The following is a 26554-nucleotide window of genomic DNA, read 5'->3' as shown; positions in this document are numbered from 1 at the left end:
GTTCTTCAGAGAGCTGGGTGCAATCTGGGCTGGGGACGCTGTGCTCCTGGGCTGGGCACAGGGTCTGCTGAACTGCTGCTGGGTTGCACAGGGGAGGCACTCAACCAATTAAGCACCCTGATGAATCTTTCCCTGATGGGGTTCTAATTACCTTAGGTAGAAGATAGGGTGAAGAGAGATTGCTGTAAGCCTAAAGGCTATCACTTAGGCTTTTGCTAATTGGATCCTGCATTTGAAAATTACTCGGCTCCTATGGGATGAAATCCATATGTTACTTAGCTATCACTTACAGATTTTTTTCCAGCTCAACCTGTGCCTATACAGTGCTTGAGTTTTTCTGCTAAAAATCTCTAGACAGGACCTTGCAGTAAGTGCTGCCCATGTGTCCTGCCTGGGATATCCCTGTATGAGGCAGGTTCTCGTGACGTGCACCTAGCTGGACAACTTGGGGCAATGCTGATAGCGTAGCGTGGGGTCTGAAATGCAGGGATTTGTTTTAAGTTGATGAATTTAAAGCAAATTTTGCTGAAACTGCTGGAGAATTGGTAGATCAGAATTTGCATCCTGTGTTTTAGAATGGGGCAGAAGAGATCTCTTGTGAGGGGACGTGCAGGTGGGGCTGAGCAGCCCAGGCACGGAACGATTTGAGAGATACAAAAAGCAAAACGAAAAGGAAAACACTTCTAAATGCAAACTGTGTGGAGTGCATTAATTCACCATGGAAACCTAATGCTCTTCTGAGCAGAAAGCATCTATTGGAGGCTGTTAGAAATGATTCTCTTATTTACATCTGAAAAGTACTAGGGTTGAGTAAAGTGGTGTCTGAGCCAGAGGAAAATGCAGGTTGGGTGTTAGGAAAATAATATTCTCTGAAAGAGCAGCGATGCAGCGGCACAGCCACCCAGGGAATGCTGCAGTCACTGTCCCAGGAGGTGCTCCAGAACTGCAGGGATGTGGCACTGAGGCAGGGGGGTGAGCTGGAGCTGGGTTGGGGATCTTGGAGGTCATTTCCAGCCTTCACTACTCTTAAAAATTGCTGTCGTGGAGCTGTCAGGTGAACAAGGGGCGTTAAGGGAATGTTCTGCTTTCAGACTAGCAGCACATTGCTTGTTCCTACTGGCCATGCTGCACCCCAGCAAATGGGACCACTTGTCTCACCAATGAGTGCCTGGAGCTTGCTGCATGCAGCCCGTGCCAGGCTCACAGCTGTGCAGCTCAGCGCTGGGCATGCAGCACCAGCAGTGTTAACCTGTGTCAGAGTGATGTGTGATGCTGGCACGGGGGGCTCACCCAGCTCAGCTCCCAGTGCCCATCAATGTTTAATGGCAGCTGGGCAGCTTGGCTTGCAGGCAAGCGATCCTGCTGCATGTTTTATAGGGTGAGTGGGCAGCTCCGGTGGCATTACTGACCTGTGGCACGTGGTGGGACGTGCAGTGTCACAGGTCTGCTGTGAGACAGACAATGCTCCGTTAGGGAGGAACAAATAGCGAGCAGGTGCTTTAATGTGGTTACCTCTGTGGTGACTGATCCCTGCTCAGGGCCTTTGTTTGGGAACAGCTGCGTGGTGCTGTGGTTGGGTGAGTGGTAAACAAAAAAGCTGGGTGAGCTCACCGTGTGTTATGCAAACGTCTCAGAACTTTGTTTTGCTTTTCATGGAATCTATTACAGAATCACAGAATGGTTTGTGTTGGAAGGACTTCTGATGGCCATCAGTCCAACCTCCTGCCGTGCACAGGGACACCCAGAGCTCTGTCAGGTGCTCAGAGCCCCATGGCCTGATCACGGCTGTCTGCAGGGATGGGGCACCCACCCCTCTGAGCAAAGCTGGATTTTGGTAGGCAGCTCCCAGGTGGAAGAACTTGAACAATTGTATAAAGCCTGACAGACATCTCTGAAAGGAGTGTGTACTGCCTGAGTGGCTTGGGGAGGCTCCTTAAAGGCTCCTGGAGCTGCTGGAAGCTTCTCCTTTTTGGGAAGCGCTGTGAAATGTACTGATGTGGGATAGCACTGTAGAACTGCAATGTGTTTAATCCTAAGTGCCCTTAGAGAGCTTTTGGCCTCCCTCTTTCTCCAAACACGAGGCTGGTCATGCTCTTGAATGCCTGGTGTGGTTTGTTCCCTTATTTCAAGGCAGAAGATAGCATGCTCAGCTCGAGCATCCCTTCCGGAGCAGATCTTCCCCAAGCACCACTCTCTCCACAAACAAACCAATTGGTGAGAGCCCCAACTTTGCTCTCCTCTGCAGGGCAGCCATGGCCGCACGGATGGAGGCCGCTTTGGGGCGAGGACCACACTGTGCCGTGCAGCCCACGGCCACAGCGGTGTGCCTTTCAGCCCCTGCAGGACGCCGTACAGATGTTTCCACGCAGAGGTCGCAGCTCCCCTTTCGGGTTAAGCTCTGCGGCCACGTATCTAATTACGGCTCTGAGCTGGCAGAGGGTTATAGAGGGAGGACGGTGCGTGCCGCAAATCAGTTTAAATGATTTGAGGGCTCGGGGCCGGACGCGGCGATGCTGGCGGCACGCACGGGCACCGTGGGCAACAAGAACGCGGAGGAAGCGCTGAAGCTGAGGAAGCAATCGGTGCTGTCCCTGGGCAGCAGGGAGCGAGCCTCGCGTGGCAGCACCGAGGGCACCAAGGAGGCACGGGCGAAGCTGGCGGCACAGCAGCGGGCACGGCGCCTGGCACTGCTGCGGGAGCTGGAGATGAGCTGGTACCTGCGTGGCTGTGAGCTCTCACACGAGCACACCGTCGCCTACACCACCGGCATGCCGCACAGGTAGGGCAGCCCGCGGCGCGACAGCCGTGCTGCTGATAGCAGCGGTGATGGGAGCTCACGGCAGCGATAGCCGTACAAGCATCGCAGTGATAGCCGCGGCCGTGGCAGCATTGATAACAGCTGCGATAGCCATAGCAACGCTTATGTCAACTACGATAAGAATAGAAGGGTTTTGGCTCCGTGATTCTGACATTTCCAACTGTTGGGGGCTTGTTATCCCTGGACCATGGTGAACTGAAATCACTGACCTTTTCAGAGCCTCCTTTCCCAGCTCCCAAATTCCTCGTCCAAGCCCACCTGTGATAATTTGGGCCCATCTCTGGTAGTTAGCTGCTGTTTCCAGGTGGCTGCGGTTGCATCTGAGTGGGGCTCAGAAGCAGCTGCAGGTGTGTGGGATGGTGTGGGTGACAGGGGAACATGAAAGGAAAGTGGTACATAACCACGAGAGGTGGAGAAAGCAGCAGTTCAGTGAGAAGCTATCAAACCACTTGCAACAAAGGAAACCCAAACATCTGCGCAGGCTGAGACCAAGTGGTGGTGGCTGCTCTGTGGCACCATAAAGTCACAGGCATGGGGATAACTTCTGGGAAGGGTGAATTCCTCATGACACTGAGCTGTGCCGGCCCCTGTGGCTCTAAACCAGAGAAACTCCGATGTGTGAAAACAGCAGGGCGGCTTGTGGAAGTATTTCTTTGCCTTTGGTTCATCTTGCTTTAGAGATGAGCAGAGAGCTGGATCCAACAGGAGGTAAAACGGGCAGGTTTGATGCAGGAGCTTGGATGGGGTGGAAGGACGGATTCCTACATGCCCTGGCATTGTGGTGTGGGGAGGGGAGGACGGGTAACCCACATTTCCATGCACAACTCCTCTCTGTGACATTGAATTATAATCTTTTAAAATATGTTTTCTTTTTTAGCTCAGCCCTTGTTTATCTGCTTTGAAAGCTTTAAGGATTAGCTGAGTGCATGATATATCCATCACTTGATTATTTAACTGATATTTTAGATGTATTTGGGATTGAGAGGAGAGCCAGGAGGTGGGCTGAGTATTTAAAATGTAAGAGCCCAGGAAACCTGCATCCTGTGCTGCACCCTGTGCTGCTTCCCTGACCCAGGCACTGCTGGGTCTGCTCTGAGCTGGAGGCTCTGCTGGTGCCCTCAAGCCCTGCACTGTTTCTCCCATCCCCCTGGGGATGCAGGAGGTTTCTGTACTCCCTGTGCTTAAGAGAAACAGCTGCAGGCTCTGGGAACTCAGATCCCAGCCTTAAAGCCTGTGTGTTGGGTCAGAGGATAATGCAGCACTCAACACAGGCTCAGTATTTCCCCTGTCTGCTTGGGTTATTTGTCTCTGTGGGGCTTTGGCTGCCTCGTTGCCCTGCGTTTGCTTACACACGGCATCCTTTTGGGCCTTTGGAACGTAGCAGTGGAGGTTACATAGAGCACTTAACCAGGGTTGTGACATTTTACATCAAGGTAGGTGAGCCCATCAGGTTTGAAGGAACCACGTAGGAGACACTTGCAGCACTCATCTCTCCACCCAAGGCCTCAAATCAACCCTGTGAGAATATTCTTTTTGACGTTTGTTGGCCTTGGGTGGAATCCCAAACAAATATTTCTCATTCTCTAAATATAAGACCTGGGAACCAGGGTCGGCACTCCGTTCCCACTGGCAGCCCTCGCCCCTCGGAGCACAGGGGCATTGGCAGACAGCACTGCGATCCCAGCCGGAGCCCACTTGAGTTGGAACGCTCTTCTTGCGACAACACCAAGGCAAGCGCTGCTGCACGGTGTGGGGCCATGCACTTGTACAAGCCCTCCTGTGCTGACATCCCAACCCACAAACCGGCCCTGCAGAAAGCCAGCGAAGCGCCGCCGCGGGGCAAAAAGCCGAGCGCGGCCCCCAGAGACCGTCCCACAGCTGGGGCAGGGAGAGCGAGTGGGGCCAGCGAGCAGAGGCAGCTGGAGAGGTTCCTCCACCTCCACGGGCTGTCACTGCACGAGAGCGTCCGGGCGCAGGCGGGGATGGTGTACAGGTATGGGCAGGGTCGCGCGGTGGGGCCGGCTGAGCTGTGCGCAGGGGCTGCCTGCGTCCCAGAGCCTCTGCGGGCAGGTTGCTGAGACCCAGGGGATGCTGTAGTGGCTGTTCTCTGCGCTGTTTGAGTGCTGCAAGAAGTTCGCACGGCCTTGAGCAATGGCGAGTGCTTGGGGATGGCTTTAAGACCTGGGGGTGCTTGGGCTGGGCTGGACGGGGTCCTGAGCAGCCTGAGCTGCCCCACGCCTGGGGTTCTGCTCTCAGCTCTGGCTCTGTCACCCTGTGTGCACCTTGGCTGCTTGGCTTATGGGCTGCTCTTCATCCATCCGAGCCTTTAACGAGATGGAATAAAGCACTTCAATACAGTTAATTTCTGCTGAAGATGATGGATTCCAGCAAATCCATTCTCCTGAGTCCATGCATTTTTCACAGCTGACAGAAGCAGCCATGATATGTTGCATTTCACACAGCCCAGCCCCAGCAGAAGGAATGCTCTGCAGGACCATGTAGAACCTCTGGCGTATGCTGTAGGGGTCCTTGTTGTTATGTGGGTCCTCTGGTGCCTGTTTTCTAAAGATTTCTGTTCCACTTTGGGCCAAGGCTCACTGTGTAAACACTTCTCTTTCCCAGCACGGCTCAGTCACCTCCCAAAGTTTTGTCCCATATCTGTAGGTCTGATCTAAAGACAGCATGATTAAAAAAAAAAAAAAAAAAGGAAGAACTTTTTAATGAAGAGCTATTTAATTAATTGAGGTAAACAAAAGAACTGTTAACAAGAAACACTGCCTAAATGCTCATAAGCCTGTTTGTTTATAGGGTGATTAGTTCCTTTCCCTTTCATTGCTTCAGCAAATGCAGCTTAGTTCAGCCTGTTACAGAACAACAGGCAGAGCAGCAGTGCATCGCATGGCTTTGTTGCTGGCCCTAACAGCATTGCTCTCAGGCAATAGCAGCACTGCTCTTAGGTGGAGCATGGTTGCTGCTCTGACTTCAGAGCACAGCTGTGTTGTGCTCACTGGGATGTACCTCCCAGCGCTGACATCTTCCCCATCCTGGTGCAGACCGATGGCTGTGCTGAGCTGTGCCCCTTGTTCACTGCCAGCTGTCCTTTCTGTTAAGTGATTTCTCTTTCTGAACTATGGCTCTCTAGTGCAAGGCAGGTATTCCTGTGCCCAGCCATTTTCCAAATGATTTCTCATTCCTCTCGCTGCTTATTGTTCACGTTATTTTTATACAGCTTTATGCATGAACGGATGGAGGTGGGCGAAGAGCAGCTGCGTGCAGCTCAGTGGTCAGGGGACCCCTGGTGTGCACGGTGTGGGGCCTCCTCCCAGCACAGCAGGCAGGGATCTCCTGTTCCCAGCAAGTTGCCCAAATGCACACCCATGCTCTTGCACACGTGTGCACACACATACTTTCCTGTGAAGTAATCTACTCTGAAGCCTCTGAGCTCCCCTCAGCAAGCACATCTGTTCCCATCATCGGTAGCAAAGCCGTTTGCACACCTGCTTCTGCTCTCAGAGCACGCGGCATCTCCAGCACTGTGCCATGGCACTGGCAGAGAGTGGGAGTTGTTTGCAGAGCTCCCAGTGTGTTTTAAATGCCCCTTTTCAGCCCCCAGAATGCAGTTCTGTGACCCACTTTGCACACAGGGATGTTTCCTCATAATCAATTCCAGCCTGTGAGCCTCCGATCATTATCAGTGAATTATCAGCCCTGGATTCCTGAGCAGGGCGTGTGATGTCCCGGGGAGATGTGAGGAGGAAATGTGATGGGGAATAGGATGCCAGGCAAGATATCCGTGACAAAAAGCATCGTTCCTAAACCTACAGGCATCAGCAGATGGCTGCGGGGTCTGCATGCTGGGGGAGCGCAGCAGCGATGGAGCTGAGCAGGGATGCTCTGCACCCCATAGAAATGCACTTTTTATTCCGTGTTTCTCCCCATGCTGTGGTGCTGGTGCTTGGGCCAATGGCTGCAAAGGGGATTTGGTTCCCTCCCGCAGCTCCGGTGCCTGCTGCCTCCTGATAAGCTCTGCTGAATTTTCTGTGCGGGTTTCATTGTCGCTTGGCTCCGTCCCCGTTCTGGATAGACCTGGGTAGCTGCAGCTGTGCAGGCACTGTCCTGTGCAGGGAGGCCCTGCACTCCTTGCTGGGTGACACTGCAGCACCTCGAGGGCTGCCCTTGTTTCAGGGTCCAAAAACGTGAGGTACCTTTGTAGGGTGCTCTGCAGTGAAAAAGGAAATATTCTTCCCAAAGGACCTTCATGGCAGTGGGGGGGAGGCAGGTGCTGCACCAGCTCCATGCACTGACCACAGCAGATGCCCCCGATACTTTGGGAGTGCTTTCTCTCGGTTGCAGTGCTCCAGCTCTGTCAGGCAGCACGAGGGCTGTGGGGCAGAGTCCCTCTGCCTGCTTTGTGGGATGGCAGGAGAAGCATGAAAGCTGGGAAAAATCTCTCTTTGGGAAGAACATATTTTAGCAGTGCTTACTATACATTATTGGTTTAAGCAAAATTGCTGCAGGTGAAGGGTGCAGCTCCTGCAGTGCTGCGGCTCCTGCAGGGGATGCCCTGTGGGCTGGTGCTGGGGCACCGTGCTCTGTGCTGTCCCCCACTGCTGCTATGCAGGGAGCTGCTTTCAGCATCCAAGCCTCACATCTTAGAACATATTTCTTTACAGAACTTTATTTAGAGAAATGAGCTGCTACAAACTGCAGTCGGGTGGTGTTTGACGTGTATGGATAGCAGAATAATGTACGTAATTGCCTAAATTTACTATTCAATAAGCAGAGACGAGCTGGAAGTACACAGCTTGGGCTGAGCTGCATTTGGAATAAATGTATTAATCACTATGCAAGGAACCTTGGGAAGACTGCGTTGTCTGCACGGTGCAGTGTGTGGCATAACAGAGAAGTGTTGGCTCAGTGCACGTTGCTCAGTGCACACCGCTGGCCTCGTGCTCCCTTCCTCACCCTGCCTGTGTTGTTGCACATTACAACAGTGCTGAGGTAAGGGGTGCAAGCAGCCGCCGGGCTCATCCTGGGGGAAACCCCGACCCGCCCTTGGGTGGAGTGGTGCTGCAGTCAGCTTTGGGCTGGGCACAGGCTGGGAGGTGGTTGAGAACGGGCAGCTGTCCCCTTCAGTGACACTTAGCAGTATAAGTCTGTTCTGTAGGGTGAGCTTACACAGCTGGGCACCCTGTTGGCATCCTGCTCTGCTCTGATTAGAATAACCCCAAATACTTTATTTTCACGATAGTTTTTGTACGTTTATTGCTTGTTCCCACACCAGAGGAATGATAACTCAAGCTTGGGCTAGTCCCTATGCCACAGCTGGGCAGCATTTGTCATCTCCCCTCCTTGGTGTTGACTTTGCTGTGGTACATCCCTGCAGGGTCGGCCCAATTCCCACTGCTGTCCTGTACCTCGCCATGCTTGCATAGGAGTGATGTAGGGAGGTGTAATGGAGCTTCTCCATCAGCAGGCAGCCCAGCAGGAAGCCTGGTTGTTTTCTGCACTGAGATGGAGCGGAACTGCACACACCGTGTTCATAGCCAGAGCTTCTGAGGCACAATTTCTGTTGGGATGTGCGGTGAGAATTCACCATGGGTGTCCTGATGGAGGGCACATTACCTGCATCAGCCCCGATGCTGAGGTTTGAGCGGTGTGTGGTGATGGCTCCACGGAGGCAGCGGGGTCTGCAGTGAGCCCCAGCTGGCACCAGGATGGGGCACAGGTTGGGTGGGCTCTGCAGCTCCTGCAGTTGTGCCTTGGGACAGGACTGTGCCTATATGGCGGTGGTGGGAGAACGTCTGTCCTGCAGAGCTTTCTGAGGTTAATCCCTGCCAGGTTCCTCCTCTCTGTTGCTTTCTGCTTTCTTCTCAGAGGTGCTGCCTGATCTGCAGCCTGCATGTAGCAGGAAGCCCTGCGGCTCTGGGCAGCCGAGCTCACCGGATGCCTTTTCCCTGCCAGCAGCAGAGAGAAAGCTGCAAACGTAGCAGCAGCGATGGTCACAGAGCAGAGCAGCGTGAGGAGCTTAAGGGCTGCTCTGTGCCGAGTAGAAAGGCTGGATGCTGGCTCTGCTTCTACGCAGAGCACTGCTGCGGCCGAGCAGTTCTCCAAAGCTGCTCTGGAGCTGCCCAGGCGCTGTGCGCAGTGCAGGAGCTATTCAGGCAGAGCTGGGGGAACCAGGGGAAAGCAGAGGAAAAAATTGCTTGGGAGCAAGCAGAAAAGCAGCTCTGATTTCCCCTTTAATGTCGCACAGAGCTATGCAGCTATGCAGCACGGAACTGTGGCACACTGATCGCTCGGGCTGTGAAATAGAAGCTCGGTGCCTGCAGTGCAGGGCGATAATGAGCGAGGAGTTGTTCTCCCCCCCCTATGATAGATACACAGGCACAACTTGAATAAAATATAGCTAAACTGGAGATAACTTCTTGTTTGTTGAAGAGGCTATGAGCAAAGAAACTTTGCCGAGGGGCTCATGTGACATTGGTGGGGCTGGGGCCGATCTCCTCCATGTCACTGCCTTCTCCTGGCAGTGAAGGATTTCGGCTAAAGAGCTTAAAGCAGCTGAGATGGCATTGTTATTGTGACCTGGATTGGGTCTGCACAGCTCTGGCTTCCTGCAGCCAGCAGCCAGCTGAGCTCTGGCAGCAGCCATCCTGAGAGCCCACCTCAGGCCCAAAATACATTTGGGTTGTGCTTTAAAAGCTGTGTTAGGCTGCTCAGTGTGTTTGCATAATGATTAAAAGCATAACATTTCCATTTTCTTGGTTAACGTGCTACACTTCATGTCTGTGCAGAGCTACATGGGCATGGGCTGTGAAGGGGAAGGGGGCACTGCTTTGAGGTTTTTTAAAACTAAAGCTGGTGACTACACCGAAAGAGGTCTCCCACATTTTAAGTCCAAGAGCAGACTCACCAGGAGCTGTTGCTTTTGGGGCTGAGTGGCTGGAAAACTGTGCTGTGGAAAAGGATCTGGGGATGCTGGTTGACGTGAGCCAGCAGTGTGCCCGGGTGGCCAAGGATGCCAATGGCACTGCGGCCTGTGTCACTGCAAGAAAGACACTGAGCTGGGAAGAGTCTGGGGCACATGCACTACAGGGAGTGGCTGAGGGAATGGGATGGCTCAGCATGGGGAAGAGGAGGTGGAGGGAACACCTTACGGCTGTCTCCAACTCCCTGAGAGGAGATTGTGGTGAGGGGGGTCGGCCTCCGCTCCCAAGTAACAGTGAGAGGAGGAGGGTTGATGGCCTCATGCCACGCCAGAAGAGATTCAGGTTGGATATTAAGTGAAATTTATCTACGGAAGAGCAGTCGGGCACTGTCACAGCTGTCCAGGGAGCAGTGGGCTCAACTTCCCTGGAGGGGTTCAGAACAATGGAGATGTGGCTCTGAGGGATGCTGGCAGTGGTCATGGTGGGTGGGTTGTGGTCGAGCTTGGGGATCCCAACCCTAGCCCTGGGCAGCCTGATCTAGTGCTTGGCAGCCCTTCCCACGTCCAGGGGTTGGCACTCGATGATCTTCAAGGTCCCTTCCAGCCTAAGACATTCAATGATCTTGGAGGTCTTTTCCAATCTTAATGAGTCTGTGATTCTATGATTCTCTGCTTGGGGTCCCTCTGCACAACATAGTGGGGCAGCTGTGTCAGCGACCCTCAGTTCCAGGCTCATTGGATGCGTAGCAATGTTAATTTGAGATGGGTAGCATTCATTTATTGATGATTTTGCAGTAACTTGACGCCAAACGTTGTATCTGAGATGGTGACTCCCAGGCTATGAACTCAGTTAGCCCAGCTTTTAAACGCTCGCCCCAAAGCCAGCCCTGCACCCCATCCTCCGCTCCCCACACCCACGGATCCTCCCTCAGCCCCCTGCCGAAGCCGAAGCGGGGAATGTTCGCTGAGGCCGTGCGGGGAGCGTGGGGTAGGAAGGAGTTAACCCAGCGGCACTCCGGAGCACAGCGTTTGTTCTCGCCCTCCCCCTCTTTTTTTTTTTTTTTCTTCCTTTTTTTCCCCATGATTAGCCCATTTTCAACGTCAAGCCGCTCCGAGCGCTGCTCTCCCCGCTGCTTCTTCCACCGGTGCCTTTGTGCCCGTACAAAAGGCAGCTCCTCTCCCGGGGGTGCAGCGGCCCTGGGGGGGCTCCGGGCGCCCGGCTGGGCTCGGGGCGCTCCCGCACCGATGTAACGCGGCGGCGGCGAAGCCTGCGAGCACCGGGGGCAGCTCCATGTTCCCCCGAGCGCCCGACTAAAGGCTGATGCCGCTCCCCGACCCACCGCGGCCGTCGCCGGGGGAGGTGTGACCGCGAGCCGGGCTTGGGTTGGGGGCTTCTGCCCGGCGACGTGCCCCAGGCACCGGCCCTCCCGGGGCGCGGGGCGAGATGCAGGTGTCCATCGCCTGCACGGAGCACAACCTGAAGAGTCGCAATGGGGAAGAGCGGCTCATCAGCAAGCAGAACGCCGCCGCGCCCAACGTGGTGAACGCAGCCAGGGCCAAATTCCGGACCGTGGCGATTATCGCCCGCAGCCTGGGGACCTTCACCCCCCAGCATCACATCTCGCTCAAGGAATCCACCGCCAAGCAAACTGGCATGAAATATAGGTACGGTCGCGGCGCCCGTTGCTCGGTTGCGGTGTGTGATGGCTCTTTGCTTTGCAGCTCTATAGAATTTCCTCTCCGGATGCCTCCGGTGTCAGAAGAGAGAGCTGCTGAGATTGAGGGGATCTTTAAACCTCCGCATAACCGAAGTGCTAAGGCTTCTGCCAGCGTGCGTGCTTGTGATTTTGCACAAAGAACACCCGTGTGGGCTGCAAGGGATACTTGTGAATTTATGGCACTGCTGTTAAGATGGTTCCCATGAAGTGCTTGACATAACTTACGCTGATGTTAATGAGCAGAATCAATTAGCAAAGCACGTTGGAGGCTGGACAGGAAAAGTTCATTTGCAGCGTGCACAGAGCGAAGGTGAGCAGCTGCCCTCCGTGCTGCTCCATCGCAGACTTCAACCCGGGCAGGGGCAGTGAGATGCAGAAGGAAATTACAAGCATTCCTACAGAATGTTTTGCACAGATTGCTCATAGTCTGGAAAACCAGTACAGGGCTGCTCCTTTGTTCTGAGATGCTCCAGCTGATGGGCTTCTCTGCCACACTTTCAGCTGAAAAAAGAGGGCTCTCCTAGCTTTGTCACTTTGCTATTTTTGGTTGGGATGTCCCCTCATCAGCTGCTGGGGGACAAATCCCGACTGAGCAGAGCCCGTGGGGCTCGGGGTTCTGCAGCTCCGGCCGTGGGGTGGGCACTGTGCCCTGTGCTGGGCTGCTGCTCCGCACCAGGTGTGTGCAGCACGGGGCTCACTCCACACAGCACTGCTGTTACGAAGATGGCAATAGCAGCACTGCGAGTGGTATGGACAGAGCAGGGTGGGATGCTCGCTGCTGTGATGCTCGCTGCTGTTTGCTGTGCATTGTGGGTTTGGCCCCAGTGACTTCCCGGGGCCATGCCTGCTGCCCTGCACTGCTGTGTGCGCAAGCACGGAGCGCTACAGATGTAACCCATCACCAAGTCCCAGCTTCTGCTTGTTAGTGTTGTGGCCCATGTGCTGATTGTCAGCAGTTATTCCTGCTGATTTTCTGGGGCTTCCACCATGACCAACGCATGAGCTCTGCTGCCATGCAGAGTTGGGGCTCTATAACTCATCCCAGGCTTAGTTCTGGGGAAGGTTTCTCCAGTGAGGGCTGAGCTCTGCCTCCAGCTGGCAGCTGGCATGGCTCCACCGGCTCCCGGCTGCAGGCTGCCTGGGGACTGCAGCAGGAATAGCATCGCAGCTGTGATGGGGCTGAGGCTTTATCCTTGTGACTAATCCCTGGTTCTGCTCCCAAATCTCTCCGTACCTAGAGGAGATTTCTCCCCCAAGAGAAGCAGCATGGGGGAAACGGGAGGAAGAGCTGCACAAAGCTCCTGGCTCAGCCCCGGTGCTGCTGCTGGATTGAGGTAACCTTTGGTTAGGGAAGAGGCTTTCCAGTAGTGACGGAGCTGGTGTTTCGTGTTCATCTCTGGTTCCTCAATCCAAGGGAAATTCCGTGCCTGGAGAAGCCCAAGGCTTTCCCCAACAGCTGCAGTAGTAATGCTGTAAAGTCCTCAGCTCCCTTGTATTTCAGGCTGAAGTCCTTCCCAGTTCATTTTCTGCTTGCATTATGTCACTGCTGACAAGCTTTACAATGTGTGCTGCCTGAAGTGACGTGCTACTTAGGATGCCTTTTGTTTTATGCTAAAAATACAGCACTCCAGCACTGCTGAGTACCTGCACGGAACATGCGGATGCTGTGGTTGGAGAGATCTGTGTCATTGCCGTAGGACATTGCCATGGGGCATCGCCACGGGGCACAGCATCACCATGGGTCATTGCCTCGGGGTATGGCACTGCCTTGCTGCAGGGCATTATGGCATTGCCATAGAGCATTGCAGGGAACCTGGTGCCGTGGATGGCAGGCCATTTCTGAGAGTGATCCTTGTCTTGCTGTGTTTGTGTACAGGGAGATGGTGACAGAGAGAGTGTTGGGGCAGCGGGGAGAAGAGCTGGCACTGGGGCTTTTCGTGACGTGGCTCATTTCTGGCTTTGCTCCAGATGAGAGAACAGATTGGAACATAAAATACAAAGCTCACTGGAATAAATGCGTTCTTTTAGGAATGCCTGCAAATACTAGGATCCAGGTGTGTTTCCATGCTCACATTTCATTTGTTCCAGCTCACTTCGTTTCCTTCACGTCTAATTGTGGCATCACCCAGGCATCAAAGCAGCACAAAGCAAGCAGTGCACGGCTGCAGGAAGCGAGCTGCCACGTGCCGTGAGCCCACGTGCGGCCTTGCCATGGAACCATCAGATGGGGCTTCCCCATGTCACTACTTGTGGCAGCTGCATCACCATGGGGCAAGGGGGGGGTGTGTCCGGCTGGGTACGTGGGGTCCTATCTGGGGGTGCAGCATTTTCCTCTTTGCCTGGAGGGTGTTGTGGCTGCAGGGCTGCAATCTGCTGTATTGGGTGCTGCGATGGGTGCGGGGCTGCCACCTCCCTGCCCCCCCACAGCTCTGTGCCTTGGGGCAGACATCCCGTGCTCTGCGAGGGAAGCCGTGACAAATAGGGTGTCAGAACATCCTGCTTCCCCACCCAGATCAGCCTCTGGTGGCAAACACAATTGGTGCATGCAATGAGGATAAACCCCCACTGTGGTCCCACTGTTCCCTCTGCACAGTGCTGCACCCTCCCCTCACAGCACGGCCTCAAGCTTCCTCCTCCACTCCTCCTGCACGCACCGTGGGCCACAAGAAACGTTGCAGTGCTGTCAGCAAGGTATGGATTTCCCATACAGACGCATTGCGTTAGGAATGCCAGCGCTGCATTGGCAAAGCTCTGTGGGCAGATGCCAGGCAGTGGAAATGCACGGTGCATGAGTTGGGTGAGCTCCCCGCTGCCGTGCCCTGTGGTGAGCGAGGATCTCCTCGTGGTATTTTGGGGCTCGGGTCCTCCCTGTCCCTGCCTGCTGCTATGGACGTCAGGCAGATGGCTGCCTCGTGTGTTCAGGAATTCATAGCTTTTGCTGCAGTTATGGGTAGCTTTAAGCGCTGTCAGGCAATAGCCCAATTATTCTGCCACAAGGTTACATATTATTTCAATAGCTCTCCGGGATTTTTTTTTACGGCTCATAGCCTGAGCTTCACTTTACTGCTGTAAGACCGCTCCAGTGAGCAGAAAGGGTTTGCCCTTACATTCACAATGCATTTGCCCCCAGGACTGCAGATTTAATGGATCCAAAGGAGCCGCCTCTCCTCCTCCAGGTTCCATCTGCACAAAGGGGTTTTAGGTGAAGCTTTGAAGCAGAGCCTGTGGGTGGCAGCTGTGCCTCAGAGCTGTGTGCAGGGTCTGCCACTGCCACCGTTGGATGGGACGTGACAGTGGGTGAGAGAAGTGCTGGCATGGGGCGCTGGCACTGGTGCCATGGGACAGTGGCACTGGGCGGCACTGGGAGGCGATGAGCTCTAGAACTGTGAGATGCAGTGTGATGGCAGCGCCGTGCGGTGTGGCTGTGGGTGCCAGTGAGCTGCCGGGCAGCAGGCTGCAAGCTGCTGGGCTGCTGGCATGGATGGGTGCCACATCCACTCCCGGGCTGCTCCTGTGTTGAGTTTTTTTCCATTTAAACACCACATGACAACATTAATCTAATGCTTAAATGGGTGAAAGAAAGGATGTGATGTAGAAACACTGCTAACTTAATTGCCAGTGAAGTGCGCAGTTTAAGGCATTTAAAAAGTATTGTTCTAGCGTGGGCACTTCAACAGAGTCCGGTTGGAATTTCGAGCAGAATATCTTTTATTTCAGACTATTGCTACAGCATAGAGCTGTGTGAGGCATTCAGCAAGAGTGGGACAGGGCAGTGCTCGGTGCTCAGGGCGGATGCATGGCCCTGTGCAGTTCTCACTGTAGGGCCCTGCAAAGCTCCGGGGGCTTTCGGAGAGCTGAGCCATTTTAATGCGTCATCGGCAACTTTCTAAAAGATGCAGCCAAGAAAATTGCAGGGAATTTCAGCTCAGACAGCTGCCTCCATGCCTGTGGCTGCGTGTGTGGCGGGAATGTTTGGAAAGTGCGAAGAGAGCAGGGGACAGGGCACAGCTGCACCTAATGCCTGCAGCCCTGCACTGCCAGCTACTGCTAGAGCCGTGAGCCATGGGGCTGTGCTGCTCAGCAGTGCTTTGAGGAGCAGCTCCTTGCTCCAGTGCTGCACTGGGCCCCAGAGCTGCAGCTTCACCCTGCATGCTGCGAGCAGCTGGCCAGCACGATCTGGGCCAGCACTTGTACTGCAAACTTTGCATGCAGACCCATCAGCGTACTGTCATGCTCCAGCGGTGCGAAGTGTGCAGTCTGTCACCAGCTCAGAACAGCAAGAGCAGCACAGCAAAGTCTGCTGGGTGCTGGGCCTCTGGGGGCGGTGGCTGAGCAGTGCCAGCAGCAGAGAGTTCTGCACCCACCTTTCTCCCTCCCGCCTGCTTGCACTCAGAGGGAAAGCTGTGGGTCGCTGCCCTGCTGCCAGGCTCCTGCAGGAGCTCAGCCCAGGAGCTTTGCTGGGCCTCGCTGCTGTGTGAAGCAGCCTGTTCGCAGGGAGCAAATTGCATATTTTATTCATTTTCTGTTCAAAAAGAAGCTGTTCCAAAGCAATAATGGGGATGTTTCCAAGCAACGTTGTTTTCCCCCTGCAAGCTTCAGGAATGGTGACATTTTTGTGCGTTTTGGTAACAATAAACCAAACTGCCTGCAGATGATCCACAGGAAAGCCTACTCCTTCTTTCCCAGCTTTGCTTATGGGGTGGGATGCGGGCTGCTAGGGCACCAAAGGAGCCCAGGGCAGCCCTGGGGATGTGGAGTCCTTGTCCTCGTGGCCAGCTGCCACAGGGGATGAGGACTCGTGTGGGATGCATCCCCTTGGTCTGGTGTTACTGGTAAAGGTCAGCTGCTGTGGGCAGTGGCATCAACACAGGGTGAGGAAACTGGGGGTGGAAAGGGAGGAATGGCGTTATTGGAGCTCTTCTGAGCCTGATTATTCTTCTGTGGGTGTGGAGTCTGAAATGCTTTAGTCAGTGTGTGTGGTATTGCATAGATTTTATTTAAAACTTCTGTTCTTTCTTAAAAAACAACATGTTTTTCTCTGTCTCATTTCTGATAGATAGATAGAGAAATGGATGGGTGAACAGAGAGATGGATGGGGAGATGGATGGATAGATGGGACGTGGCTCAGGGGGTTGGTGGTGATGGGTTCACCATTGGACTTGGTGGTCTTAGTAGTCTTGTCCAACCTTGATGATCCTGTGATTCTGTGATTCTATGGGTGGACCACTGGATGAACAGATGGAGGGATAGCTGATAGATAGATGGTAGATAGATGGGTGGGCAGACAGACAAGTTGGATACCTTCATCTTGCTGCTTCCACGGCACTGTTGGAGGTCGCTAAGCCTTAAACAAGGTTCTCTCAGCCAAGCAGAGACAAGCAAAGCTGCAGGCTCTGAGCAGCTCAGCCCTTGCTTAGTGACACAAAGTCTGGCTCTTTTTCTGCCTCTCCTGCACGGGTTGGTTTGGGACACCTGCAGTGGGGGCAGCTGCTGAAGATGCACCGTGCAGCAGCTGGGATGGCAGGGGTTGTTTGTGGGGCTGCACTGAGATGTTTCTGCATAACCAGGTGTGTTTCTTCCTGATTGCTTTGTCCTATCATTGTAGCAGGCAGCAGCTGTCGGCTAATTAGCTGATTAAGCAGCACAGGAGGCACAGGCCATAAATCACTGCCAGGAGGGCTGTAGGTTTTGGTTGTGTGACCGTGCTCCCCACACAGGACCATAGGGTGTGCATCAGGTGCTGCCTGAGAGGTGTGTGAAGAACAGCAGATCAGGTCTGCAGCAGGGTGCTGGGCTGAGTGCTTCTTTCTATGGGGGTACAGTGAGCCTAGAAGGGCCTGGGACTTGGGGAGCTCAGGGTCTGGGATTGCAGTGATGCAGGTTGTGGTGATGCTTGGCGCAGGGATGCTCCCTGCAGTACTGCTGCCTCCAGCATTGCAGCTATCGTTGGGCTCTCCTACACATTCTCCTGCACTAGAGTTAATTAAAAACAGTTAATTACAATTGCTTCCTGCCCTGTGCCACAGGAGACAAGCACCACTCTTGCCATATGGCATGGGCTGCTTCTTGGGTATGCTTTCTCCCCTTTCCCTTTGATTAAGGACACTGTCAGCTCTGAGCGTCTCTGGGACGTGGCCGAGCATTCTATGTCCCACTGTGGCCCTCACCCCAACCCATAAAGCAGGAATAAATTGCATATTCCTTTTGGTCCTGCTCAGTCCTGAGCGCACTGTCAGCATTTACTCTTTAGAGGAAATAATTAAACTCAAAGCGACCGTAAGGCACCCAGGGGAGGCATTGGCTGAGCTTGGGGCACAAAGCAGGGCTGGGCCTGGGGTGTGTGCCGAGTGGGTTTGCTGCTGTGCAGTGCTGAGCACCCCTCACACCTGGCTGGTTTCACTTGAAAGGGTTTTTGTGAGCTTGGGTGAGGGCAGTTTCAATGAGCAGGGTTTATAGTTGGCTGCCCCGTGCACCCCTGAGTTAATTGGGACAGGGCATCACAGGGAAGGACATTTTTTGAGCGAGAAATGATATGGTGTTACTTAACAAGCTGTCTATAGCAGAGATGGGGAAGGAGCTTGCACGCAGCTACTGCAGAGAGAGGACCTTCCTGAAGGAGTAATGGAGTGGAATTGAGAAGATAAAGCACTCAGACTAAGTGCTGCAGGATGCTGCTGAGAGCCAGCAGGGCAACCCCAGCCCCTGGGAGTGGGGAGAGCACTGAGCTGCAGCACCCACCACTGCCCACAGCAGCCTTCTGCTCCTTTTTCCCTTTTCTTTTTTCCCTGCCGTGAGGTTTGCTCTGGGTTTTCTAAGGCACTGCATGCCATTTGCTCCCCCTTGCACTGCTGCTGTGTGCACCTGTGCTGTGCAGGATGGATGGTGGCAGCCCTGGGCCGATGCAGTGGCTGTGGGTGCTGACAGAGGTACCTTCATTAGGGGAAAGTTGTGAAGGAGAAGTGAAAAGCAAACCTAGAACTGGAGGAAAGCTTTGCAACCCACGTGGATGCCCTCCTCCTGTGCACAGAGGCCTCTGTGGGCTGCAGGCAGCCAGCGGTGCCACCAGACATCGTTCTCATCAGATCTCTTCCAGAGAAGGAGTTAAATGGCCTCAGGGAGCTGCTAAGCACTGTGATTAGTCTCACTTTTCGTTGCCAAATATTCATCTTGGTTTTAAGCCTTTTTCTCTTTTTAACTAAAATTAACTTTTATTTCAGACATAATCTGATCTTCCTACAGTGCCACATCACAAAGAAGCATCCCCTGGGGATGGGTTTCAGCCTTTGTTCTGAGATTCCTGAAAATAAGCCTTTTTTCCCCCCCTCCTTGAATTCTTACAGTCAGTCTTTATCTCAGATGCCTCTGGTTATCCTCTGTTCTGCATTTCCTGTGCAATGCATTGTTCCCCCTCTTTTCCACTTCCGTCACTGAACCCATCATCCTTTGTGGCTGGAAGCCACCGTTGTTGCCCTCCTTGTGAACATACCACTATGGTTTCAGCCACACCATAAAGTCCTCCTGCGTGTTGTTCAGCTCTGTTGCACCTCTTCATCCAGTATTTGTATGGTTCTGCTCATAGATTTGCTAGCAGCAAAATGCCCAACAAGCAAAACACTTTTTCCCCCAGTTCTGTGGAAATAAAAGGCTCTGCTTATTCAGCATCGCAGCCAGGTCCGGAACCAAATTCTCTTTGATGAGCATAATTTTGTGTGTTTAAAGGGCTGCAGAGACTTTCCAAGGTGCCAGGTGCTCACTGATGCAGAATCTTGCTGACCACGTGGTGACAAAATACCCCTGCTTTTTTTCCTGCAAGCTCCATAAACTTGACCGTATCTTGCAAGATTGCATCTTTCCAACTCTGCCCAGATAGAAATCTTGCGAAGTTTAGGAGGGAAGAAGGTGAACAAATACTTCAGCCTAGAGTGTCCTCTCTCATAATGAGTGCATGGACTGTGGTGCAGTGATGGATGTCCCTCTGCTCCTGGGGCTGTGGCACTCAGGGTCCAAGCTGGCTGCTGTGTTCCACCCTCTCCTCATGCTGGTCCCCAGCATCTTCAGCTCTGGAATGGGACTGGCTCAGGGCCGGTGCCGTTCAGGCAGGTGGGGTTCTCGGGGAGGTTTTTGTTTGCTTTTTCTGAAACTGAAGCTGCTTAGCTTTAGGCTTTGTTTTCTGTAACCAGGGATGTGGTGTGGAGTGCATCTCAGCTCCTGCTGATGGTGTTCTGATCCTGTGCCGTGCAGAGACAGGATGGCAGAGCTGGGAGCAGCAAGGAGAGCTAAGCATGTGAGTGAAGGATGGACCTGAGCTGCTGGGGCTCGGCACACTGACCCTGCAGGTGCTCTGTTTCATGGCATCTCTCCCCTGCAGCACGGGCTCCCAAAGTGCAGTGCCCTGTGGGAGCGATTCAGCAGCGTCAGTGCAAGCCTAGCAGCTGTCGCAGTACCACAAGGCCATGAGTTCACACTGCAGGGCAGCAGTTATGGCAGTGCCATCATTGTGCCATGCTGTCCCTGTCCTGTGTGCAGGGAAGAGCTTTTCTCATCCATGTCCTGGGGCACAGCACTGTGATAGTGTGAGCAGTTTGGGCAGTCCCTGCTGGCTGGGGATGCTCTGCTGCTCCGTACAGGGCAACGCTCGGTGCTGGGGGTTCTGCTGGGAGCCATGGGGCTGGGGCTGGGCACTGCCTGGCACTGCTGCAGCTTCCACCCTCCAGTTACTTGGAAACAAACCATTGATTTCACTTGGTGGTTTTGCAGCTTCCAGGTATATGTGCATGTATGTGTGTGCATAGATAAACGTGCGATAATGTGTCTGCATCCAATGTATGTGCACATATGCACGCACTTGGAAGATGCAAGTTGGTATGTACGTGTATTTTTGTCTGCTTTATTTTGTGCATGTACACACGTGGCTTCTTTTAAGGGGCTGAGGGGAGCCAGCTCTGGAAGGCTTTTGTTTGCTCAAAGCATCTATCTGCCTCAGGAATGGTCCCCAAATCAATGGCCATGTGCTTCTGAGCAGTGTGAGGGCTGTGCTGGAGGCGAGGTGCCCCAGGCAGGTGTTGATTCTGCTCGCTCTGTGTGCAGCCTTCCCACTAATTGGAGCACGTGGATGGAGGGGCTGTGCCCAGGAGGAGGGTTGTGAGGCACTGGGGCAACTGTAGGCTGCTGGCCCCATTGAGCTCTGCGTGCCTCACTCATTTGGTGCCAAACCTCATGGAGCACAGAGCGACCTCCTCCGCTTCTACATAAAGTGAATTCAATTACAGCTAGATTCCTCGTTTGTGCACTGTGTGCTGGATGCCCTCTCGCAAGCTGAGCAGCCACTGGGTTCCATTTGCACTAAAAGGATTTGGCATTTTCAGCATCAGCTCTTTCCAATAGACATAATTTTTTCCAGCACCTCGGCCATGTGCACACAAAGCACATGGCAAGGACAGCATTTGGGAAGCCAAACACTGTGTTACTGCCCAGATCCATTAGCAGAGAGGGCTCTGTGAGGAGATGCCTGCAGCTCAACCAGCAGAAAGCAATTTCCAGTGGCAGATGTGTACTGGAAGCACCACCTCTGTTGGGTGATGTGACCCACAGCCCTGCTGCCGTGAGCTGCCGGAGGCAGTGCTGCCCTGCTGGGGGCACGGGCAGCTGTCGTGTGTAGGTTGGCATCGCTGGTGCTGTCTGCATCCATTTGTTATGTGGGGATCCAGCAGCGTTCTCATGCAAAAGGGCAAAAGGAATGGGGTTGGTGCCAGCTTCAAGCCTGCTGTGAGCCTGGGGCAGGTGGTGCTGCTCCGGCGTCTAAATGCCAGCCCCCAGTTTGGAGCTGTGCCCCGCAGCGGGTTTGTCCCGTGCCAGCTGCGGGCCATGGGAAGGTGAAAGCACCCAAATGGTGCAGGATCACCACTGAGCTGGCTTTTGGGAGAGTGGGGGGGTTGTCCTGTTCTTTCTTTGGGCTCTAAATAATTCATGGAGAGCAGAAACAAAGTGCAGTAATTGTTGGCAGAGCTCTGCAGTGGAACTACAGAGGCGGCCCCGTGTTACACCTTGGCCTGGCAAAGAAGTTGCACAGATCTGGTTGTGATGCGAAGGCTAAAGCAGGAGGCTGTAATTAGTGGGTTTCTGTGTTGCAGCTTTATGTTAGGTAGGGGTGTAACCTGCGGCTGTGCTGGGTGAGAGCTCTGACACAGGGAGCAGTGCTGGGGGTGTGAGTGCTGCTATCAGCCTTCCTACACATGGCTTCAAACCAAAAGGGGCAGATTTAGACTGGATATAAAGAAAAAGCTCTTTGCAGTAAGGGTGCTGAGGCAGTGGCTCAGGTTGCCCAGAGGGGTGGGTGTCCAGACCAGCAGACAGCCACAATCAGGGGATGGGCTGAGAGCACCTGATGGAGCTGTGGGTGCCCCTTACTGCAGGGGATGGGACTGAGGGCATTTAGAGGTCCCTTCCAACTCCAGCCGTTCTATGAAAAGCAGTATTCTCCAGTTGCTTTACCCAATCAGTGTCCTTCTTGGGTCTAATGCTGTTTTATTTCTTTTTTCCTAGGAACCTTGGGAAGTCCGGACTGCGCGTTTCGTGCCTCGGCCTGGGTGAGTGCATGGCCCGAGCCCCATGGCTTCTGGGCAAACCTTTACTTCTGAAGTGCTACAGGGAAGAACAGGGCTTTATTCCAGAAGTGCTGGATCGGGTTGGATATTAGGAAATATTTTTCCTCCAAAGAGCAGCCAGGCATTGACACAGCTGCCCAGGGAGCAGCGGGGTCACCGTTCTTGGAGGTGCTCAGAAACGTGGAGATGTGGCACTGAGGGACGTGGGCAGTGGTGTGGTGTTGTATGGGATGTGGGGTCCCTGGCCCCATCAGCTCCCTTGCCAGCAGTTGTATCACCCAACGTGAGCAATGCTTTAAAATGCGTTTTTTTTTTTCTCAAAATGTTTTGTGAGTTGATTCTAAAATAGAGGGGGATATGCAAGTCACCCTCTATTACAAGTCACAAAAATAAGTCCTGTTCCGGCAAGAAGAGCTCTTCTGACCAAAATAGATGCTGGGCTTTTAAAGGACTTACGAGCTGGTGTAGAGTTTTCTTTCACACTTGCAGTTTCACCAAGAGCAAATGTTGTTGTGCGAGAGGAAGTGGTGGCAGAAAAATGCCTTGCAGAGCTTTTCTTTAATTGCAGACACGTGGGGCCATGTCCCTATAGATCCCAGCCCTTGGGAGCACAGCTGCAGGGCTGGGTGCTGGCAGCTGGGCAGGTGTGGGGTTGGGCCATGGGGTGATGACACCATGGCGTTCTCATGCTGTTCCTGAGTCTCTGTGGGATGTGCTGGGTTAGGGAGCAGGGAGCCTTGGGTTCAGCAGTCATTGCTGCAGTGTGCAGCTCCTCCAGAGCACGGCTCGGTCCTCTCACACTTCATGTCTGTCAGTGTCTGCCCCCGTGCCCTCTTGGGTAGCTGCTCTATGAGCTCCCTGCGCAGCTCCCTGGCAGATGCATTTGTCTCCCTAAGCTCCTGCAGCATGCAAATCCAATTGAAGTTGTACCCAACTTTCTGCCAGCTCAGCAATCTGCCTCACAAATCTGAAATCTCACTGCGTGGGCACATCTGTGCATTCTGTCGGTGAGCCCAAGGTGAGAATTTCAAATGGGAATATCAGAGAGTCCCGCCCTGGACAAGTGCATCGGCTGTGGAAGGTGTGCGTTTGGGATGCAGGAAGAAATAAGGTCATGTTTCCTGGTGGTTAATTCAAAGCAAAGTCAGCCGGTGAAGATGGGCTGCTGGTGTTCAGCAAACGCGGAGACGGCCTCCAGAAAGGCAAGAAGGGCTGCTAGGGAAGGAGCAGCAGGATGAAAGCAGCCACCCCAAATCCAAAAATCCTAATCCAGAAAATTCAATTCCTCATGAAAGAAGCCCAGGAGAAAACTCGCAATACAAGAGGTTCCCACAACTGCAGAGCAGTACCACTGCCACGTGGCAGAGCCACCCCCCATGGTGCAGACCCAGCAGCTTGTGGTGCAGAAAGGAGCCAGGCCTTTCCCTCACGTAAGCCTTGGTGGCTTTGCTTTGGGGCAAAGATTTGCAGAGCCCTCAGCTGAAGGCACCCGGACATCAGCAGAGCAGGGACGGATGTGGCAGCCGGGAGCTTCGTGCAGCGCTGCCTCACTGCAGCGGGCGGGGATCCGTCCTCGGGGGAGGCTGAGCCCTGTCTTCCAGCCAGGATCTCTGCTCTTCTGAAAGGTGACACATCTGCCAGCAGTGGAATTATCAAGCGGTGAATTCTGCATCAGCAAATAACCCAGAAATAGTCACAATGTGCTAGGCTGGGAGCTGTGATGGGAACAGAGCTGAATCCTGCTTCGGTGTAGAAATTCCTCCCCTGGAGCTCAGGTATCCGGCTGGGAAGCAGCTTTCTGATGTGGGGCGAGCACAGCTGGGGAGCTGCTGTGCCTTGGAGCTGTGCTCCACTACACACCCCACACTGGAGAAATGTCCTTAGCATCCTTCTGTGTTCCTACTGTGTCCCCAGCTTCAAGCTTGCACTTCGCTCCCCCTCCTGATAGCCTCAGTGCTCTCATAATTCCGAGACATCTCCGCTCATGTCAGTGCTCCCTTTTACACAATAGAGAAAGGATCACAAAAGGTCAAGGGCCCCGAAACGCTCTGTGGCTGTGCTGGTGTCCCCGTGGGGCTGAGGGCACTGGGGCTGTGCTCACACCGCTAATGGGGACAGGCAAAGGGCACGCAGCTGCTTGGTGCGGGGACAAGGAAGGGTTATGCTTTATTATTTTTTTTTCTCCTGTATCTCTTCCTTCAGAGCTGCTCCTGTTGGGCTGTGAATCATCCTCAGCCGCTGCTGGAAATGCCAAAGGAGCCTTGTGCTTTCTGGAAGGGAATTTTGGGAACCGCAGCCTTTCTGGGCACAGCACCACAGCCCTGCGCCGCTCGCATGTGTCCCAGCTGTGCCCTTGTCAACGCTTTTGGCCACTTGTGCGGCTGTCCTTCTGCTCTTGGCATGTCTGGCTGTCCCGCTCTTGGCCTGGCACCTTCTCCTGCACATACTGTGTCCCTCAGGCTGCTCCCAGGCCTGGATGCAGCAGAGCATTGCAGTTTCCTGATGCCCTGGGTGTTGTCTTGCTGAGCCTGGACTCAGCATCCTTCTGGCTGGGCCTGCAGCCACCGAGGCGGTGGTTCCTCCAGGGCTCCTGACCAGTGGCATTCCCAACACTTGGATGGTGATCGTGAGCCTGAGCTCCTTAGCACCCACCCCGTGGGGAGGATGGGGACGGGGAAGGCGGGTGTATGGAGTGAAGGTGTACCCAGTTCTGCATATATTTACTATTTATATTTAAAGAGAGAAAGAGCTCGTTGTTCTCATGTGGCTTAGGCACCCGAAGGCTCATTTCTAATCAGTCAATGCGTGACGCTGAGCTGGTGGGTGGAACCAGCCCACGGCAGGCGTTGGAGCTGGGTGATCTCTGAGGTCCCTTCCAACCCAGCCGATCCCTTCTGTCTGTCCCTGGTGTCTGTGTGTCTCAGCCCTGTGCCGAACTGGGGGCTCCTCCTGCACATTGCTCACCACCTCCACGTGTGTTTAAGAATCACTCTGTGGTAAACAGTCTCAATGCTTTTTTTTTTCTTTTTTTTTCCTCCAGTAAAGATGCATTTTAATGTATTCTTACAAAAATAACTCTTCTGAAGCTTTAACATGGAAATCAGTCTTAGCCGGATTTTTCACTTGCACAAAGAAGCTTAATGATAAAATGAAGCCTATTTTCATTCTTATCATTATTATGTGGCACCAGAGCATTTCGTGATAAGAAAAATACTTTTTCCAAAGGCTTTGAAATGCAACGAATGTGGCAGGAAGGAGGAGGGCCCTTCGCTGCACTGCTGGGGCCGTGGTGATGGCGGTGGGTCCTGGCAGGGAACAGCTTGCTTCCCATGGCGGGGCAATGCAGTGTGAGCCAGGAATACCTGTGCTCTTTGAAAAAGTCTCTTTTCTGTTCCAGCAGCAGCAATGTGCTCAGCTTTTACAGACTGGAAAGGTAGGGCCTTTCCTGAGCTGTGGTTTTTCTGCAGGAAATCCAGAGTTTCCTTGTGAACACATCTTCAGAAGTAACTTTGCATATATGCAAAGGAAGCTGGTATGTAGAAAAGTTGTTAGTGGGGAAAAAGCAAACCTCTGTGGGCAGAGCGGGGCCTTTGCTGCAGTTCTTGGCCGAGGGTGAGTGTGAGTGCCGGGCTCCAGCTCAGGGGAAGTCACTCTGCACGTGTTTCAGTGCTTCAGCACCTCTGTGCTCTTCCTGCCTGGGGTTTGTGTTACGCTGAGCACTGAAGCAGGGATTTGGGAAGTCTCACTGCCCCAACGATGTGTTTCAGCACCTCCAGGACGTTTCTCTGTTCCCAGTTGCTCCTGGTGGGTCTGAACACACAGACGTTGGTGCAGGAGCCTTTCCCATGATAACTGGTTGTTTTGGCCTTTGTAGGGACGTGGGTCACTTTTGGAGGTCAAATCTCAGATGAGGTAAGTGATCTTTGCTTTCAGTATCATGCACGAAGCAAACCTGAGGGGAGTGCTTACAGATAAAGCGTGGCCAGCTAATGGGAGTGGGGCATGGTGACAGCAAATGGCAGAGCGTTGGCATGCGAAGCAAGGCAGGGCTCATGCTTCTGCCGCAAAATATCTTAACGAATCTGACATTTTCCAAGATCAGCTTTAATGAAAGCATCTCCCCCTTGAAACAACCTTCCCTCTGCTGCGTGGAGCAGTATTTCCGTGCTGTGCCATTGGCAGCAGTTCTGCTCCTGGAGCAGAATTTGGAAAACTCTATTTTTGCAGACTGCGTGTAATGAGCGGCAGTCATAGCTAGCAGCAGCGTGGTGTCTCACAGTGCTGGTTTTATTTCCATTTATTTTGCTATTTTTCCCTAATAAGATGAAGCAAAAGGAAAGGTGCTTGGGTTTCCCTCCCACTGGCTGGGGCTCACTGCTGGCTGGGTGCACCAGGGCTGCTCGTAACAAGGGAGAAGGCTCCGGCAGCCCTCCGTGTGGTGCCACAGCAGAAATCCCAAAATAACTTCAGCAGCAGGCAAGAG

The 26554-nt window shown here is 53.6% G+C and overlaps 1 protein-coding gene across 3 annotated transcripts in view; it reads left to right on the top strand.

Moving 5' to 3' along the window:
• The first annotated feature begins 4491 nt into the window (after window positions 1–4491).
• Window positions 4492–26554, top strand: part of KCNAB1 (potassium voltage-gated channel subfamily A regulatory beta subunit 1) — a 33100-nt gene continuing 11037 nt past the window's right edge. The window contains exons 1-3 of one of the 3 annotated variants that reach the window (XM_019619221.3): window positions 4492–4811; window positions 22010–22053; window positions 25946–25983. In XM_019619221.3, the coding sequence (XP_019474766.1) occupies window positions 4576–4811; window positions 22010–22053; window positions 25946–25983 (318 nt within the window). In that variant the 5' untranslated portion in view covers window positions 4492–4575. Of the gene's footprint in view, window positions 4812–10795; window positions 11415–12682; window positions 12802–22009; window positions 22054–25945; window positions 25984–26554 lie in introns of those variants that run through there. The other 2 variants (XM_010717023.3, XM_085232967.1) reach the window with 2 other exon arrangements.

Source organism: Meleagris gallopavo, chromosome 11, assembly GCF_905368555.1.
Source record: "Meleagris gallopavo chromosome 11, MGAL_WU_HG_1.1, whole genome shotgun sequence".
Taxonomy (NCBI): Eukaryota; Metazoa; Chordata; class Aves; order Galliformes; family Phasianidae; genus Meleagris; species Meleagris gallopavo.
The sequence above is the reverse complement of the archived record's forward strand: the minus strand, read 5'-3'. Positions and strand labels throughout refer to the sequence as shown.